Source organism: Phasianus colchicus, chromosome 20, assembly GCF_987193195.1.
Source record: "Phasianus colchicus chromosome 20, bPhaCol1.hap1.1, whole genome shotgun sequence".
Taxonomy (NCBI): Eukaryota; Metazoa; Chordata; class Aves; order Galliformes; family Phasianidae; genus Phasianus; species Phasianus colchicus.
The window spans coordinates 1,409,697-1,428,168 of record NC_143455.1 but is presented as its reverse complement, the minus strand read 5'-3'; the positions used below and the strand labels follow the sequence as shown (position 1 = coordinate 1,428,168).

Here is an 18,472-nt window from a genome sequence, read left to right as displayed (position 1 = left end):
CCAGCAGACCAGGCTGCCCAGCGCCACATCCAGCCTGGCCTTGAATGCCTGCAGGGATGGGGCATCCACAACCTCCTTGGGCAGCCTGTTTCCAATGCCTGCTCCATCCCTCCCCCCTCAAACCCACACATGATTACAGAAGTCTGAGCCAGAGAAACACTACACCTAACACAAGTCATAGTTGCCTGTTTTGGAGCCCTGCAGAAGCTGCTGCCAGTGTTTGCCATCTCAAACCAACAGGAAGGAAGCAGCAGAAGCAGGTGTGGTTTTGCTGGGACAAAGCACGTTTGTAACAGCTGTGAGGTTGATCAAGGTACTGTAACACATAAATAAGGGCATTCTCTCCCAAAATTCAGGTGTTTGTTGACCCCTCACCTCATTAACTATCTGACCAAAACACTTGTGTGTGATGTTGAGTGGTTTATTCAGACTGTAGTGAAGGTTTTGGAAAACTGTTCTGGGGGGAGGGGGGGAAAAAAATCAACCAAGAAAACCAAAATAAAATGGGAATGCAGCAGCATTCAGATCCTTAAATTAACCTAAATATCTAAAAGCAATTAATTGGGTCCCATTTTATTTGATATTTCCTCCTACAGTCTAGGTCTTGACACCTGGATATACGCCTTGTGTAACCAGAGAGCTCCTCCCCACCCCTTCTGGAGTCCACAGCTCCATGAGGGCTTAGCAGACTTCACCTCTTGCAACTCCCAAGATTGTAACTGCTGCTGCTGCATTACCAATAGCTTCTACTGTAAAACCAAAAATTAAAACACCTCAGAGAGAACTCTTGACTAAAAGAAAAATGACACGTGGATTGGTGATATCCAGGGTCAGGAACTTTAGAACTGTATGGGTAAATACTGTCACCACAGGACTTGCACTGCTTACAGCATGCTTGGGAGCCTCAGCCCACAGAGATCCACTGACAACCGAGCTCATCCAGCCACCAAGGCCAGCCCCTCTTCCCATGGCACCTGCCCCAGCACTGCCAGCCCCAGGGGCCTGTACAACACAGGGCATCTCTTTTAGAGCAGAGAATGTTCTCTACCTCTTTTCCTTCAGTTTACTGTTTTAAGCTTTTTAAGTTTCTTGTTTGATACTTCCTGATGGTTCTTATCTTGTTTCCGTTTCTGGGATGGGGTCTCCTTGTTCTCACCACCAGTCAGTTGGTCCAAGACTATTGCAGCCTCCTTCAGAAGGCGCTGCTCCCTTTTTTCCTTCCGCTCCTCCATTTCTACTATGTCATCTGCAAACAGAGCCTTCAGAGGTGGGATCAGCTTTGGGATGGTTGAAAAGTCACCAAGCCGTACCTGCAATACATTGGGCACAAGAGCATTTGCTTGAGAACTGCCATCCCTCGCTCCCAGCCTTTTGCAGTTCAGCAAGCAGGACAGGCCCCTTCCTCTGGGTGGTACCCAGCACAGAGGAGCCCTCACCTTGGTGATGATTTGCAGCTGCCAGGCAGATGAGCATTTACAATCCCTACAGCAGCCAGTCCATCAATCCCTTATACCAAGTTATTGACATTCTCTTCATAGGAAAGCATGCACACACTGTATATACAGGCTTTCATCAGCCAGTGTACTACTCCCACATTCAGGACAACAGCAGCACTACAGGGTTTAGGATCCCAGACATCTTTTGCAGAAAGCCATTAAGGCAGTGCATCATTGAGAAGGGAAAGGGAATGGAAGTGAAGTTATCTTTTTAGCTGGCAATAGCACAAACAGCAGAGGTGACGTGCGGCAAACATCCAGAAGAATAGATTTCTGTTCTCAAGAGCCATCAGCACCTGTCCTAACGAGAACTGGGCACTATGCCACCCACTCTCCCCCACGTTGGTGATACCTGCTGAGTAAAAGGAGCTATCTCACAGGAAACCGCTCTCAGAAGGACACAGCATGTTGATACTATATTAGAAATGGAAAATTTCATTCCTAAGCAGCCATCCCCAAGTAACACTGAAACCTTTCTCGCAGTCTCGATCAAAACTCCAAACTTACCCTCATATGATCAAATGCAATTCCAACTTTCTCACTGAAGTCTTCATTGAACAGTGGGATCTTAGCATATCTTTGGCTGAAGTGATTGAGCATGATGAACTCAGCATTCATCTTCATCCCAATCTCAATTGCCTGAGAGGTTGTGCTGCAAAAGGAACAGGAGTACGGCATGTCATACACACTAGCCAATGCTGCTCCTCCAGCAAGGAACAGCAGGCTGCATCTTGCAGCTAATGTCACATCATGCCAACAGCAAACACTAGACACTTTACACCACCTGCTGGGCACAAGTTGTCTTCATCAGCAAGCCCAGACACTGCTGCACAGCTGGCAAGTCTCTAGCTTCCATACGACTCAGAGTGCAGGAAAGATGCTAATTAACTCAAAGCTTTTCAGTGCTTCACAACCTGGGGACAAAAGCTCAACCTAGACGTGCCAGCAAGTCCAGCTCACTGCTTCAAACTGCTCTCAAATCCATTCCCCCCCCCTTTTACTGGGGGCAGGGGGCAGTACCACTGGCTGCAGAGCTCAGTTGGAATCATGCAGATAGCTGACAGGGGTGTGAATGACCCTTCTACTGTTCAAGCTTAGTCCTGCAGTGCAGTCAAGCTGAAGGCCTTTCCTTTGGGCTAGTCAGTTTGTAGAGTTGCTACTGTCTATTTAAAAGTTTCCCCTATTTCTCTCTGGGGATGCTCAAAAAAGAGTTATAGAGCTGGTGCAGTGAGCAATGCTCTAATATTAGTGCTGAAGAGCTCTATGCACACCAGAACCACCTACAGGCCTTGGGTCCCTCACCACAAGATCCGAGGTCAAAGCCCAGCTAAGCAGCTTTGCCTTCCCTGCAGTGATAAGAGAGTAAAACACACCCCACCTGTGTGTTTTCTCTATAGCTTCTTTTTCCATTCCATCTTCCAGTGTTGCTTCATGGATCAGCAGAGTAGCATTTTTCCCTGTGTAAATAATCACATAATTCACCTTCAGCTGAACACACACTAGTTCAATTGCCTAAATAAGCAAGTGAACTCTCATTTCCACCCAGAGCCTCCCACTGGCTTGCAGTCATAGCACAAAGAGCCTGGGAGTGACCGCTCCAGTTACTGACAGTTCAAGGCCATACTCAAAGAGGTCTTTCAAAGAAAAGGTTTTTGTCACCTACCCATTTGTACTAAGGCCATGCAGGGCATTGTGTCACCAGAATATACTACTTTCCATCCAGATTTGTGGATCACTGAACATGCAAAAGCATTTTTACAATGCTGGACTTCGCAAGTCTGAAACTAAAGAACATAAGCATTAGACCTCAAATTCCCTCTTGTCCTTTATTGCAGCACAAGATGCTGTCAGCTTACCTCAGCCAAGTCATAGTTCTTTAATAGAGAAGTGATAAGCCGTTTGGCTTTAGATTTGATGTTCTCACGGCCTTTCACAAGGGACTGGCAAGTAATCATTCTGTGAGGGAAGGGAAAAGAAAGGACTAAGGACAGGAACAAGGTAAAACCTGATCTCACTTTTAAGCAGACCTTCTCACACAAGTGTCTTCTCTGCTCACTGCCTGACAAATGAGACGATTTTATGCACCTGTTTTCCCCTTTGCTTTTGCTATTCAGGGTCCTACTAACTCATCCAATCATTTCTTCCCCAGTGTCACACACCCTGCCTTTCAGGAGTCATTTCACACCAGCTCAGCTCCCTTTTCATAATCTGCAAGCAAGCCCCTCTTAGGGAGCACATCCAAGAAACAGATCCTCTCATCTCCTCTGCAAGTCACACATTACAGTCCTGCACAGAGGAAAGTGTCAAAGAGCAGCCTTCAGTAAAATGATGGGGAGAACAAATGACAATCATTTGCCTTGAATAAGGACCCAGCAAAAATACTTCCTGACATACCACACAGAAAACTCACTTGATGTCTTTGAGAATTGATTCACAGTTGCTGTGGTACTCATGTAGCCAAGGCATGATCTGTTCAGGTGCTACCAGAAACAGCGGGCTAAAAGCTTGGCCAAGGGAAGCCTGCAAAAGAAAAAAGACAGGAGGAGAATCAGTACTAATAGACACTGAATCACACAGAAGACAGACCTCGGGAAAAGAAGGTACTTTTCCACTAAATAGGAAAAGTTTCCCTTCCCTTGCTCCAAGGTACGTTTGGGAACAGTGAAACAAAAGTACAACTTACAAAAGCTCTCCGCCTCTCCATGAGGATGTTCACCAAGCCCTGCAAAAGGGATGAAAAGACAGCAAACTGTAGTCAGAGAGACTCAAGAACATAAGTATTCAGCAGTGCTACAGCAGCTCAGCAAGGTGCAGTTTCAGGAAAATCTACAGTCAGAAGTACCAACCACCTTTTTTTCCAGTAACTGCACTATACTGAGCTGCTGGAACACTGTCACCACTTACGGCACAAGCTGGTGACCAGCAGCCCACAGCACCATGCCTCTCCACCCTTCCAGAGCTGTGTCTGCTCCCAGCAGAAGATGGGAGAGCAGAAAGCCTCCAACCAACAAGCACTCTCAGTCTGGTTTCCAGACATGAGACAGTAGACCAACAAACAGCCTGCCCCAACCAGGCCCAATCTAGGACAGACCAACTGATCCCTCTGTGAGGATTTATTGCAAAGCACCAAAGAAAGCTGGGTTGGATACTGATTTAAAAATAAACTAAATAAAAATAAAAGACATCTCTAGACAGTATACAGGGACCACTAACAGGATGCAAAAAGGGATTAGAAACAGACAGATTCAGTAGTGCCTGGGGAGCACAAGGGTGAAACTGCAGCCTTAAGAGCAGAGCAGCCCACATTCATCAGCTGCAGCTACATCTGGCTCTCAAACAGCAGAGAAACCTGCACACAGCTCCTTCTCCAACACATAACCTACCGAATGATGATCCGTGTGCATGTGTGACACAAACACAGCTACTATGTTACACAACACTTGGTCAACTTGCTCTCCATAGTGGCGACAGAGCTGTCCGAACGTTCCTTCCCCACAGTCCAAGAGCAGGGATCGGGTAGAGCTGGCAAGACAAGTGACAAAAACAAGTGGCAACCACTGGATGAACTCTGAGCAGGGTCTATTCAGGGAAGGGGATCTTTTGGGTCAGAGGGTAGAGAGCTATTAGTGCTCCCCCTCTACTGCTACTCCTACTAGCCAAAGTTCTAGACACTGTTCCATCTACAAAGGTCAGTCTGGTGTTATATTGATGGTGAACACACCCTTGGGGCAAATGGCAAAATGAAGACATTAAAATCTTGTCTTTACAAGTAACTCTCGAGCCCTCCCCACCTACAGAGACAGGTGCTTGAGATAGAAGTCTTACAGACTCCACTATAGGGGCACTCTCCTTGTGTCATCAGCACACGGGTCAAAACAACCCTTGGGAAACACCCTCAAAACACTGAGCCTCTCCCTAAGCAAAACACAAATGATTTACCTAGTATTTACCAGTGTAGAACTGACATTTCGGATTTTCATTGGAATTGCAGATCCTGTTCCCAAGAATACAATTTCAGGATAAGGATTCATGTTTCCTGCAAAAATGCACACAAGTTTGTAAGCATTATCCATGTACTGCCCAGTCAGACACTGTTCAGTTCAACGACCGAGCATTTCCAGAGACTATGCACCTGGAATGTTCATTTTTTGGTGATAGGACTAGAGGGAATGGTTTCAAGCTGCGCCAGGGAAGATTCAGGCTGGATATTAGGAAATACTACTTCTCTGAAAGGGTGGTCAGGCACTGGAATGGGCTGCCCAGGGAGGTGGTGGAGTCCTCTTCCCTGGAGGTGTTCAAGGAACGTTTGGATGTTGTGTTGAGGGATATGGTTTAGCGAGAACCATTGGTGATAGGTGGATGGTTGGACTAGATGATCTTATAGGTCTTTTCCAACCTGAGTGATTCTGGGATTCTGTGATTTTTGCTCACCTTAGTATCTAGCTTTCCCACAGCACCAGAACTTACCACAGGAGGACAGAAAACAGAACAGGTACAATCACAAAAACAAAGCAGGATGCATAGCTGCATATAACAAGGCAGGCAAATGAGGACTCATCTCACTGGCCAACACAGAGCTGTCAGTTCAAGAGGGGTCTAGCTACTGTTCCACACTGCCCTAACTCTTTGCATCAGGATCCAGACAGTGAGTCAGTTGTGCTGCACCATACCATGAAAGCCTCACTGCCAACAGGACAACTGAAATTTAGAGAACACAGGAAGCTGCTTGTAGAGGAGGTATTTCCCAAACATAAGGACGTACACTTTGCCTGCTGTGACAGCATTCAACACAAGCAGATCTCATCACCACAGAGAAACACCATACAGATGCTTTGTCTGTTTGCAGTTGTCCCCAAGTGGTCAATCTCCAAACCTAGCACCTTTACAACAATAGAAGCAAAAGACCGCATAATTCAACAGGTATAAGCTAAACTTAGGTTGAGCTCAGCCTGAAATTTGCACAGCTCCAGGAGGACTTCATAGCATCTCTTGGGCAGCAGAAAGACTGCACATTCACAGCTTAACCTGAGCTTTAAAGCACTGGCTCACCAGAGCCTTCTGCTTGGCCTTACACTGAGATAAGACAAGTTGCTGATCCTTACCTGGTACAGCAGGCAGGCTCTCTTTGCACTCCTTCACACGAGTCTGAAAGTTAGGGAGATCCAGGGCTTCGGCAACAAATGCATCATGATCACAGATGGTCACAGCATCTCTGAAAGAAAAAGCCAGGCATCGGGATGGGGGGTGACAGGGAACTTAAAAAACAGCACTTTTCAGAGCAGCATGACAAATTACTGTGCCAAAACAGCTTTCCAACAAAGGATCAAATATTTCTTCCATTTCAAGCACTGGGAGAAGACATACCCATGAGTATGGTGTGAGCTAGAAAGGTCAGGCAGGACTGAGCATCCCCACTAAAATAACCATCCCACCAATGAGGTGGGATTCAGAGAGTTGTAGACACTAGAGGGCACTGCATGGTCCACCATTGGAAGCAGTGAGACTCCTGCAAGAATAGCAACCACCTGACAGGGCTCCAGGCACCCATCAGTGTCCACTGGTTCTGCATCATTGCACGAGCACTATTACAGGCCTTGACACCTTTAAGAAAAAACATTTCCTCTTAGCATTTAGGGTCTCCTATTCTGCTCAAAGAGACATAATTTCGAGTCTCAGTAAACGATGCATCACAGAACCCTCTGCCCTCAACAGCTTCATCCAACACCTTCTCCTGCTTGCACACTAGCAAGTGACCCACTCTGTTTAATCACCTGGGGCTTTCAGCTGTGATACCATTTGAACACACAAAGTCTGGTAAGATTTTCACCTGGCTTCCTGAGGAGTCTCTCCCTCTCACAGCCAGTTGGGTGCACAGCATGAGATCAAAAGCAGAGGACAGAGAAATGCATATAGGACTTTAAGAGCGAGGAACGAAAACAACCCTCCAAACTACTGTCCAAATTATTAAATCAGCAATTCATTCATCTGTGTCCTACACTTTAGATTTTCAGTGACAGGGACACAACCCTCAGAACACAGCTGATAGCCCAACACTCAAAAATTGAAGCGCCAAGAAGATTGCAACTGACCTCTGCCACTCCTGGTGGGGTCTGAAGTGGTATTTCAGAAGGCACTCTCCTCGCACAATGGGAACACTACACACAGCCTCTTCTTCCTGCAGGGAAAAGTACAACATGAAACACGTTCTTCACTCAAGAGCGTGAGGTACAGAGACAGGAAGGGCCTTGCCTACCTTGCTCTGGTATGTAGTGAGCAGAGGGAAGATCTCTGGGTGGATGAGGTTCAGCTGGCTTTGGATCTTGTAGCTGCGTGCATTGTGCACTGCAGAACAGTTTTCATTGAGCACCAAGTGCTGAGTTTCAGGTCCAAATCTATAAGAGGATGACAAAATACACAACAGCTTCAGCCCCACATTGGTTTATGCACACCCCTGAGCCACTTGCTAAAAACCTCATCTGAGACAGAGCTCTGCTGCCACACAACACCTACACTGGGAAAATCTTTACAACATCAGAACACTGCTGTCCAGTAATGATGTAAAGCCAAGTGATCAGAAGACCACACACCTTTCCAGCCACTGCTGGTAGCGGCTGTCCCGAAGCACCGACTCTGGAGTCATGTGAATAACCAAGGCAACCTTATTCTCACTGAGTCCTTCCTGGTACCTGGAGCAAATACAGAAAGGATACGTGAGCACTGATCCTTAATCACCTTGGCATTCCCTCCAATTCCACTCTTGTATTATTGGAGATGTTCCCCCAGGAGCAAGCAGAGCATAGATCTCAACAGCACAGCACAGGAGCTCCAGACTCCCCACAACAGTGGGACTAAGGCTCACAGTGATGATCTAAGACAGTCATGTGCTGACATCTCCACTCTCCCACCCAGAGCAGCTATCCTCCTCCAAGAGGAGCAACACCTGCAGAGCCTTTCAGAAACTCAGTGTGCCTCTGCACAAGTCTCATGGAGATATTACACACAGACTAAGCATCTAGGCTCACTGCACAAAAAAACAGGAGCCTCAACGTTGCTCCATAGCAAGAAACCAGTGCCTATTTCCTCCTTTGAAGGCTCTGGGAAGACAGATCTGTCACAGTCACAGAATCCCACAGGTCCTACACATAGACCTGCCTTTTCTAGAAGGCTCAGCATGGACGTCTTCCCCCAAACACTTCAGGTCACCCATCCCCGCTACCTTCGGAAGGTCTCATTTTCACAGACAGCATCCACAAAGCCCTCATGAGGACATTCCAACACAATGAACACTGGGCCAGGATCACCAGGGGTGCACAGTTCTTCAGGTGAAAGCTACAGACAGATATACAAAGACCACACTGTGGGGTGAAGGTGTACAAGCAGCCCTTTGTGCATCATTACATCGGTCTCCATTCAGCAGTTCTACCAGCAAGCTCTCAGCAGGCTGCTGGGGCTGCAGAAGCAGCTTCAGGCAACTACACTCAACACTAAGCAAAACCACAGTGCAGTCCTCGTGCAGTGAGAGGGCAGGACAGGAACAAGTTTGCATTTTGCTGCGTCACAACAAATGCAATCCTGATCTTAGAAGAAAGAAAGCAAAGGGAATTTTAGCAGCTTCCAGGTTCTCAGTGCAGATTCAGACACTACTAACAGCTTGCTCAGGAAAAGAAGCTCTGCTAAATTCTTATGACAAAAAGATATGACAATCGTATCCATCCAGGTTATGGTCTTCACTTACAGATCACCTGGGACACTGCCAGGGCTGACTGCCTCTCACTGCTAACTAGAGTCAGAGAGATTAAAGCTCACTTCACCTCTATGGTCTAAGAAGTGCAGAGTAAGGAGAGAAGAATGGCTATACAAGCATTCAAGTCCCAGATTTAAAATATGTAGGGATCAGCTCCACTAGTTCACACCTAAATCTGGATCAGCTTGAGAAAGTGAAACTGAGAAGCCCCAGCAAATCAGAGACATTCACAGTTACAAATGAACACATTTCAGAGCGTATTTCTTTAATCACACCCTCACAACATCCTCCAACAGACAGTCCTCAAGAGCCATCTGCAGCAACAACTTGGGGCTGAATAGAAGGACCAGTCACCAAAAGTAACCACTCAAAGCTTGAACACCAAAACCCATACAAACACCTTGGCAGAGATGAGAGACAACAGGCAGAAAACTATCACCCACCCTTCTACAGAAAAATTTTGCCATTTCCCTCCTTCACTGGACCCACAGCCAGAAAGCATCTATGCATCTTACCTCCTTGCCTTCAAAAGTGATGCTCTCCCCATTTTTAAGAGCTGTAATTATAGGAAGAATGGCTGGTGTTCCCCTGAAAACAAGGCATTGAAAATTTAGCTTGACATCTTCAATACACCGGGGCTTGTCCCATTCCCTGTGCACAGCTCTCATACTTACACTGGCAGACCCATCTCCTGTGCTTTAACAACTAAAAATTTTCCCTTCTTTGGGTGAATCTGAAAAGAGTTAAAACAGAATTAATCAACCAAATAAAAGAACATTAAGCAATGCCAGAAAATAAGATCCATTTATGTCCAGCTTAGCTATTTCCTGAGAAGCCAACGTATTTCTTTTCCCCCCCTTTCCTTTCAATATCAAATTTTGTGAAACAAAGTCTTTCCCACTGTTCCAGTTGAGACATGAAGAATCCAGTATATCACACCCAGTAGATGTGGAACAACAAATCTTTAACAAATCACCTTCCAGCCTTCCAGATAAGGAAGGTTGAATAGTTTTTTTGTTTGTTTGTTTTTTGTTTTTTTTTTAATTACTAGTTCTCCTGCCACTAGTCTAACTTACTTCCAAAAAGTTTTCACCAGACCTTTTGGATTTTGAGGATCAAGCTATTGCTTCTCTCTCTCTCTCCTCTTTTGTGATATAGGCAAGATAGGCTTCCATAGTATAAGCTTACAGCAAAAATGGAACATGTCTACTCTTAACTGGCTGCCTAGTAAAGAGAGTTACCAAAAAACCTTTCCAGTTTTAACTGGCTTCTATTCCTACTACTGCTGCCTTTTTGAAAGAACTATAAAGCTTCTAAATTTTTGCTTGAAAACACTATTTACAAATAAATCCATCTAGCAAGATGAAGTATGGAACAAGGTATCTTTGTGTTCAAGCTTACTTTACAAAGGAATGCCATGACCAGATCTGGATGCTTGCCCTCATGTTTCTGTTCGTCATCTGCAACAGAAAGAAAAATGACTGAATGTCTTCACCGAATATCTCTTTCCCTTAAGCCAAGATGAATTTTTATTAAAACATTAGTGAAGCAACATCATCCAGCCAACCTGCAGCCCATTGACAAAGCGTCCTGAGCATGAGGAGGTGGTTCAGGCCAGAGGTTCAGCTACAAGCAAAACTAAAACCCTTGTCTGAACAGTTAACAACATCCATTCATAATTACATTACAAAAGCTGAAGAACCCACTCCAGACAGGAGCAAATCAATACAAGGCTTAATCACAACTCCACGCAGGAATCATGTCCTATGTTTAGGCCTTCTTAGTTTTGCTTCAAGTTCAAAAGTACTAGATCTCACTGTGCTCCACGTAATCCTTCAGCTGAGCTCCTGTACAGGTCTCACTTGCATCAGGCAAAAGGCTTAGAGGACAAAAAAGAAAAAGTCCTTATTCTGGTTTCATTTCAAGCAAATTAATAGTTCCATTGTTTTCACCTGTTTTCTGTGGGCTTCCTTTCTCCTTGCTCTTATTCAAGCTTTGCTGTGCAGCTCCTGGGGATCCAGGCTCTGTGTCACTTTCGGAGCTACTTCCATCTTGGGCTGATAATCCAGGACTCTGAGGAAATGTACTTCCAGCAGCTAATGGTTTTCCTGTTCCAAATCCAAGAAAAGCAGGCAAAAACCTCTCAAGCAAAGTGGACAAACAAGAAAAGCAAGAGCAGCATTTCCTCTTCTGTGATATTAGCATTTAAAACTGTACCAAAATACAGAACCCTTCCACCAGTCTGACTTGGTCTTCAGGTGCCACCTGTCATCTAAACCCTTCAGATTTCCTCAGAACAGCTAGACTCTATGAAAACTATGCCTGTTCTTGAAGTATTGCAACTTTCAGCAGCAGGAATACTCAGCTGGCTAATAAAGTCAAAATTCAGCCATGTTACACGTCATTCTAAACCCATTGCTAAAAGAACAAATGAAAGCTGACTGAGCATGACTCATTTCTTTGACAGAGATCTTACTACTGAGAAAAACATGCAAATTCTGAAATCTCTGCTTACTCAGGCTTGCAAACAGAAGCTGCTTTTTTAATCACCTTAATTAATGAACAAGTGCTTCTCCTGTTTAACTACTACATCACACGCTCACCTATCAGAGGTATTTGGTGGACTGTCATTGTCTCATCCTTGTACTCTGGCTCTGTGTGCAACTGCACAGCTGGGAAGAGGACAAAAACAGGCATTAAGAAGTTCATAAGAGATTCATAGGCTACAAGAATTACTATCAGGAAAGCATCTTTTCCTCTCTCAGGAAAAACAAACAAACACTTAACGACCAACCCCCTTCCCTTTTTCTGCCCCAGTGCAAGGATCAAAGAATAATTAAAGCTCTTAGAAGCCCACTGCCCTCAAAACACAGTTCATAACACAACGGTAAGCAAGTTCACTAATAATCTCCAGAAGCAAGCTTCCTTAACAGTGCTTTGAAGCCAAGTTCCATATATTAGTTGGGCAGACTGGCAGCTGCCTGCCACAACCAGATCTGGAAACACTGTTTTTCTTCCAGACAGTTCTTGGGATGGATTTAAAGGGACCCAAACCTGAGCTACTTATTCTGAAGTTGGTAGTACCTAACTTTGGATACAGTTGAAACCAAAAAGTTACAACTTTATATTGGCTGAATATCCCTAACATACATACCTAAATCCATTCTTTTTAGGGGTCCAGGAAAGAGACGAATAGCTTTCAAGTAGTTTTGCTGGAAAAAAAGAAAAAAAAAGTGAATCAGTAAACTACCCCTCAGCAGTGCAAACCACAGGCAACATTTTCAGAAGCTACAGTTTACTTCCATGAAATCAGAAGCTCAGTATCTGGTCAGAAGAAATTGGGCAGCAACAGCCAGTCAGAAAGCAGTGGGCAGGTATACCACCCCCAGCAGGCATCAGCCATTCACAAAAAGACAGGAAAATGAAGAGCAGTGCCTCCTGTCCCTTGAGTCATCATTACTACCCAGCAGATACGATATAGAAATTAAATAACAATGAGGAACAGAAATGTAAGCCTAGATATGGCATTAGACTTAAGGATTGCCTTAAGCAGGTGTTCAGATACCAAGTTTCTATTAAAATGTGGGGAAAAAGAACAGTCAGAAGAACTGCCCTTTTTTTCTAAAATGGTTTACCAGAACACGAACTGACAAGGCAGTCTTAAGTAGCACAAGTGTGATGCTGTCTTGTATGTAACAGATTTGCTTTTGAAACCCAGCCTCTCTGGCACAGACTTCAGGTTGATGCTATTCTGGGACAGCACCTCAGACTCAGATGATCCACTGCCTTAGAATCATAGAATCACTAAAGTTGGAAGAGACCTCCAAGATAATCCAGTCCAATCATCCACCTACCATCAATACTTCCCCACTAAACCATGTCCCTTAGAACAACATCTGAACGTTTCTTGAACATGTCCAGGGATGGTGACTCCACCACCTCCCTGGGGAGCCCAGTGCCTGTTAAGAGAAGAAATTTTTCCTAATATCCAACCTGAATTTCCCTGGGTGCAACATACAGCCATTCCCTCTTGTCCTATCATTAACTACAGAGGAGAGGAGGTCAATCTACATCTTACCACAACCTCCCTTCAGGTAGTTGTAGAGAGCTATAAAATAATCCCTGAGCCTCCTTTTTTCCAGACTAAATAATCCCAGTTCTCCAGCTGCTCTTCATTAGACTTGTGCTCCAGACGCCTCATGAGCTTCACTGCCCTTCCCTGGACAAGCTCCACAGTCTCAGTGTCTTTTTTATAGTGAGAGACCTTGACACCAGCTTTCCCAATTGAAAGGTAAGTACCAATATTTCATGCTTTCCTGTCCACTTTCTACAAGCTTCCACTACTTACCAGCTTTGGTGGCCCTAGGAAGACACACCTTTGAAGTCCTATAGCCTTTAACGTGAGGATCATACCTAAAACAAAGCAGAGAAACAACTTTATCACAGCCAAAAAAAAAAAGGTGATGGATCTTGCTGGGAAGGTCCCTCTCGCTGTCAGAGCTTCTCATGGAAGACCAGACCCAAAACTGCAAACAATCTCAATTTTGCCTCAGCTCTGTGGTGGTTTCAACAAGTTGCTCATCTCCACAGACACAGAAAGCATCCATAAACCTTCATCATCGTCACGTGGGACAAGTTACCTGAGCAGGCTGTTAACCTCCCCATTTCCCAGAGACAGCCAAAGCTCAGTGGACAAGACGCTAAGCACTCGGCCTGAACGTCACCCTGTGCTGAGGATGGGATGGACCGGGGTCTTTTTAACTCACATCCACAAAGCTCTCAGTGCCGGCAGCAACTTCTCCTGAAGGCTTCAGGCCCACAAAGCCATGCGCACAGACAAGCAGCGCCCCCGCTCCGCACCCTGAGGCCACACCGCAACTAACGACCCCCGAAAGCCCCCGAGAGGCTGCGGGCAGAGCCGAGCCCCGCCCCTGCGGCCGGACCCAGGGACAGGAGCCACTCACCCGGCAGCCCGCCGACGTTGGCCCAGGCCACCCTGCTGAGGAAGATGCTGTCCAGGTGCGAGATCTTCAGCCTGGGGACAGAGCGGGTCGGGGCGGTAAGCCGGGGCCGGCGCAGCCCGGGACGTCCCCCCGCGGCTCCCCTCGCTACTCACTTGTGCTCCTGCATGGCCCTCTGCGTCCCCTCGCCGCAGTTGAAGAGGTACCTGAGGGACACGGGGGTCAGCGCGGGCCGGCAGCCCCGGCCCGGCCCCGGCCCCGCACTCACCGGTTGAACTCGGAGAAGACGTAGACAGAGGCGCCCGCGTCGCGGCTGCCGGCCGCCACCACCTGCACGTACACGGTGTTGGGCCCCGACAGGCCCGTGCCCGCGCTGCGCCGCCGCTCGCGGGCCCACACGTGCCGCGGGACGTCCTTGGGCCGCCGCGCCGCCGAGGGTCCGTCGGCCATGGCCGTGCCCGCGCCCCACGCCAGGCCGCGCCGCAGCGTCCGCGCCAGCCTCCACATCCGCGTGCCGCGCCCCGCCCCGGATCCCCGCCGGCCGCCAATGGGAGCGCAGCGGCTCCGACGTTCCCCCTCGCCACGTGATGAGGACGAACCAATGAGGAGCGAAAGACGACCCGGCGGACGTCCGCTGTCACGTGACCGGAGGTACCCAATGAGGCTGTTCCTTCCCGGAGGCGGGGCTTGGGGGGGGGCGGGGGGCTCGTTGTGGCGGTGGCTGCGGACGGGTAGGCTGCGCGCCCTGTGTGCGGAGCTCCGAGTTTAACAGTCCCAACGTCCCAACCATCAATATTCCTTTTTCTTCCTCGCTTCCAAACACGAACCTTATCTCTCTCAGAGCTTTGTTTTCCAAACACTGCCTCCCTTTATTCTTACTGGCAACGTTCTTCTTCTCTCACAGGGAGGTGATCATTCCCCTCTGCTCTGCTCTTGTGAGGCCCCATCTGCAGTGCTGCGTCCAAGTGTGGAGCCCCCAGTACAAGAAAGACAGGGAGCTGTTGGAGAGGGTCCAGAGGAGCCACAGAGATGATCAGGGGACTGGAACACCTCCCCTACGAGGACAGGCTGAGGGAGCTGGGCTTGTTCAGCCTGGAGAAAAGAAGGCTGCGGGGTGAGCTCATTGCAGCCTTTCAGTACCTAAAGGGAGCCTACAGAGGGGAGGGGAATCAACTCTTTGAAAGGGTAGATAACTGCAGGACGAGGGGAAATGGTTTTAAGTTGAGGGAGGGGAGATTTGGGTTGGACGTCAGGGGGAAATTCTTTACAGAGAGAGTGGTGAGGTGCTGGAACAGCTGCCCAGAGAGGTTGTGGATGCCCTGTCCCTGGAGGTGTTCAAGACCAGATTGGATGGGGCCCTGGGCAGCCTGGTCTGGTATTAAATGTGAAGGTTGGTGGCTCTGCATGTGCAGGGGGGTTGGAGTTTTATGATCCTTGAGGTCCCTTCCAACCCTAGCCATTGTGTGATTCTTCCCCCATTATCCCAGCCCTGGGGATCTGCCCCCAGTGCCCAGCCTGCAGCTCTCAGTGCAGCTGTTTATAGACATTATGTCAGTCCTATATGATTCATTTACCTCCAAACTTTTATCTCCTCACGCAATAGCTCAAATGAGCATTTTTCTGCTTGGAACAAAGGGATTTTCCTTACAACAGGAAGCGCTTTGCTCATGCCCATCCTCCACATCATGGTCCTGCAGCCTAAAGCTCACCCGCAGTCTTTGGCTCTGCTCCCTGGAGCCACACAGGACATCAGTTTGGCTCCTGAACTGCTTCCCAAACACACCTGAAGTTCCTAAAGGTGCATCTGTGCATTCCTGCCCTCCTGCTGCATCATTTCTTCCCCATGCTAATGATTTTCAGCTCAGGTTTTCTGCTAGTTCTGTTACACTTTTGGGAGCAGAAAAGCTTTCTCAGGGCTCTGACCAGCTGGCATGGGATTTCCAGCCAGTGTTTCTTTATTTGATGAGGTAACTAAGTGATACTGTGTGGTATTTTTAGTCAAATGGTTCCCGGCAATTTTGTCCAACTTTACTGGCTTGGCTCTGTGTGCACAGTGCAGGATTCAGAGCTGTGATTCCAGTAAATTCTGCAAAGAGGCAAAACTACAGCTCCATCTCAGCAGGTTTGTGAGGATCTCACAAAAAGAGAAATATTCTTCTCTATTCTAAGGTTCATAACAGTGACAGTTGTAGGACTGTCCTCTGCAATTTCAGTTATGGTGTTTTCTGGGCAGCTCACATCCTGGGGAGGGATTTCAAAGACTGATTCAGAAGGAAATGTCTTTTCATTTACAGCTTCAGTACTTGTTTTTGGGAGAGTGGTCCTAGTCCTACAGATTTGTTTGCAGAGAAGTAAAGTTTAGCCCTTGTAGTACCTAGAAAATGAATGGCTCATGCATTTTGTCAGCCTAACTGTTGTCATTCTGGTTTCCTTGGAAAATGATCTTTTGGCTTGCAGACAGTGTGCTTGGTTCGGCTGTGAAAGATCTTGTGTTTAAATTTGGGGCATGGCACTGTGAAAGTTGGGAAAGTTGGGCACTGTGAAAGTTTTAAATCCTGGATTTTAAAGCTACCCCCTCCTTCTCTGAAATAAGAGAAATCTGTGCATGCTTTGGGTACACAGAGGCAGCGAGCTTTGCCTGGACGGTGGCAAGGCCCAGGAGTCACCTAGAGATGCTAAAGCTGCAGATGTCTCTGTATTTCTCAGAACCACTTACGTGCTGCTACAGAAATAGACTAAAAATGGCTTTCGCTATTTCAGCATCTTCTGCATGCAGAGGGCCCTGCTGTGCCCTGCCCTGCTTGGCTGTGGAGGGCATGAGGAGCACATCCAACAGCTCTTTAGGAGCTGAGAGTGGAGCAAGGCTGAGTCCCCCACAAGGAGAGCAGGCTGCTGTTCAGCACTGCTATGGCAATGAGCAGCACCTGCCAGAGGAGGAACACCCACCTCTCTGCTAAGAGCTTGCTCTCTGCTCTAGTCAAGGCCACAGACATCCAGACCTGTCTCCTCACCAGGGAAGGGCTAGGTGGCTTGAAGCTTCCTGTCTGCATGTTCTCCTTTTGGTATTCCTCACACTCATTTCAGGTCTGTGAGTTGTTCCCATGTCATTCTTAGCTCATACCTCCCATGTGCAAAGTTAACGGGTATGCCTGCAAGTGATCATCAGTGGTCTGGGGTGCCACAGTTGACTCAAGTTCCTGCCAGAATGCAGTGAGGTGTGAAACTGAGCATCACTGTGGAAGCAGGCAGTGATGGAGCACGTGAGTCACCTGGAACAGCTCTGCCAACCTTCTGACCATAAATGCTGAATTACACAACAGAATTATAGAAACGTGCAATTTATCCTACGTAGAGTAAGTTGGTTGCACTGATTATTCAATGGACTTGAATAGGGAATCTCAGTCATCCAGGAAGCTCAGAAGTGATTATGGACAGGCCCAAAGGCAAAGATTTTGGAGTATCACCAGAACAGGAGGTGACACGTGCTGAAGAGTCTCTAGAATACAATGAATTGCCAGAAAATGAGAAGAAATATGCCCTGCTCACTTATGGGTCCTGTCAAATTGTGGAAAAACATTGGAGGTGAAAGACTGCTGTATGAAGTCCTACACAATGAGCTGCAGAAGCTACTGAAGGAGAAAGTGAATCGAGTCAATTTGCAGAAATGAAGGCCATCCACCTGGCTTTAGACATTGCTGAATGAGAGAAGTAGCAGTGCTCTTCCTCGACACTGACTCCTGGACGGTGGCAGATGCCCCTATGAGTGCGGTTACAGATATGGAAGCAGAACAACTGGCAGCACCGAGGCAAACCCATCTGGGCCATTGCACTGTGGAAAGATATTGCTGCCCCTGGTAGAGAACATGGTCGTAAAGGTACATCACATAGATGCTCATGTACCCAAGAGTCGTGCCACTGAAGAACATCACAACAACCAGCAGGTGGATCAGGCTGCTAGGATTGAAATGGCTGAGGTAGATCTGGATTGCTAACATAAAGGTGAATTATTTCTAGCTCAATCTGCCCATGATACCTCAGCTCATTGAGAAAGAGACACAACATGTCTGTGGGCTCAGGATCGAGGGGTGGTAGTAGAAGAACTCTCCTTCTTCAGCAATGAATGTCAGCCCATAGCAGCTGGATCTTACAAATAAGGGGAGCTTTGCCAGTCAAGACCAAGTGATGCTGGCCAGTAAAATTGAACACTAGGTTCAGAAACTGCTGAAGCCAGTGGTTCTACATCAGTGAGTGAGCCAGAGCATGGTGCTGCA

At 47.2% G+C, this 18,472-nt stretch overlaps 1 protein-coding gene across 1 annotated transcript; it reads right to left on the bottom strand.

Annotated features, from left to right (window-relative positions):
* Window positions 1–400: 400 nt before the first annotated feature.
* ELAC2 (elaC ribonuclease Z 2) lies at window positions 401–14,723 on the bottom strand. Its single transcript, XM_031599211.2, has 24 exons — window positions 14,470–14,723; window positions 14,357–14,407; window positions 14,205–14,275; window positions 13,589–13,653; window positions 12,395–12,452; window positions 11,844–11,912; window positions 11,193–11,348; window positions 10,642–10,700; window positions 9,915–9,973; window positions 9,756–9,828; window positions 8,713–8,825; window positions 8,084–8,182; window positions 7,750–7,888; window positions 7,586–7,671; window positions 6,599–6,708; window positions 5,436–5,532; window positions 4,880–5,018; window positions 4,180–4,218; window positions 3,907–4,016; window positions 3,353–3,452; window positions 3,160–3,280; window positions 2,875–2,953; window positions 2,004–2,148; window positions 401–1,310 (listed from the first exon to the last, which is right to left on the bottom strand). The coding sequence occupies exons 1-24, from the start codon at window positions 14,706–14,708 to the stop codon at window positions 1,059–1,061; spliced, it is 2,529 nt and encodes an 842-aa protein (XP_031455071.2). The 5' UTR covers window positions 14,709–14,723; the 3' UTR covers window positions 401–1,058.
* Window positions 14,724–18,472: the final 3,749 nt, after the last annotated feature.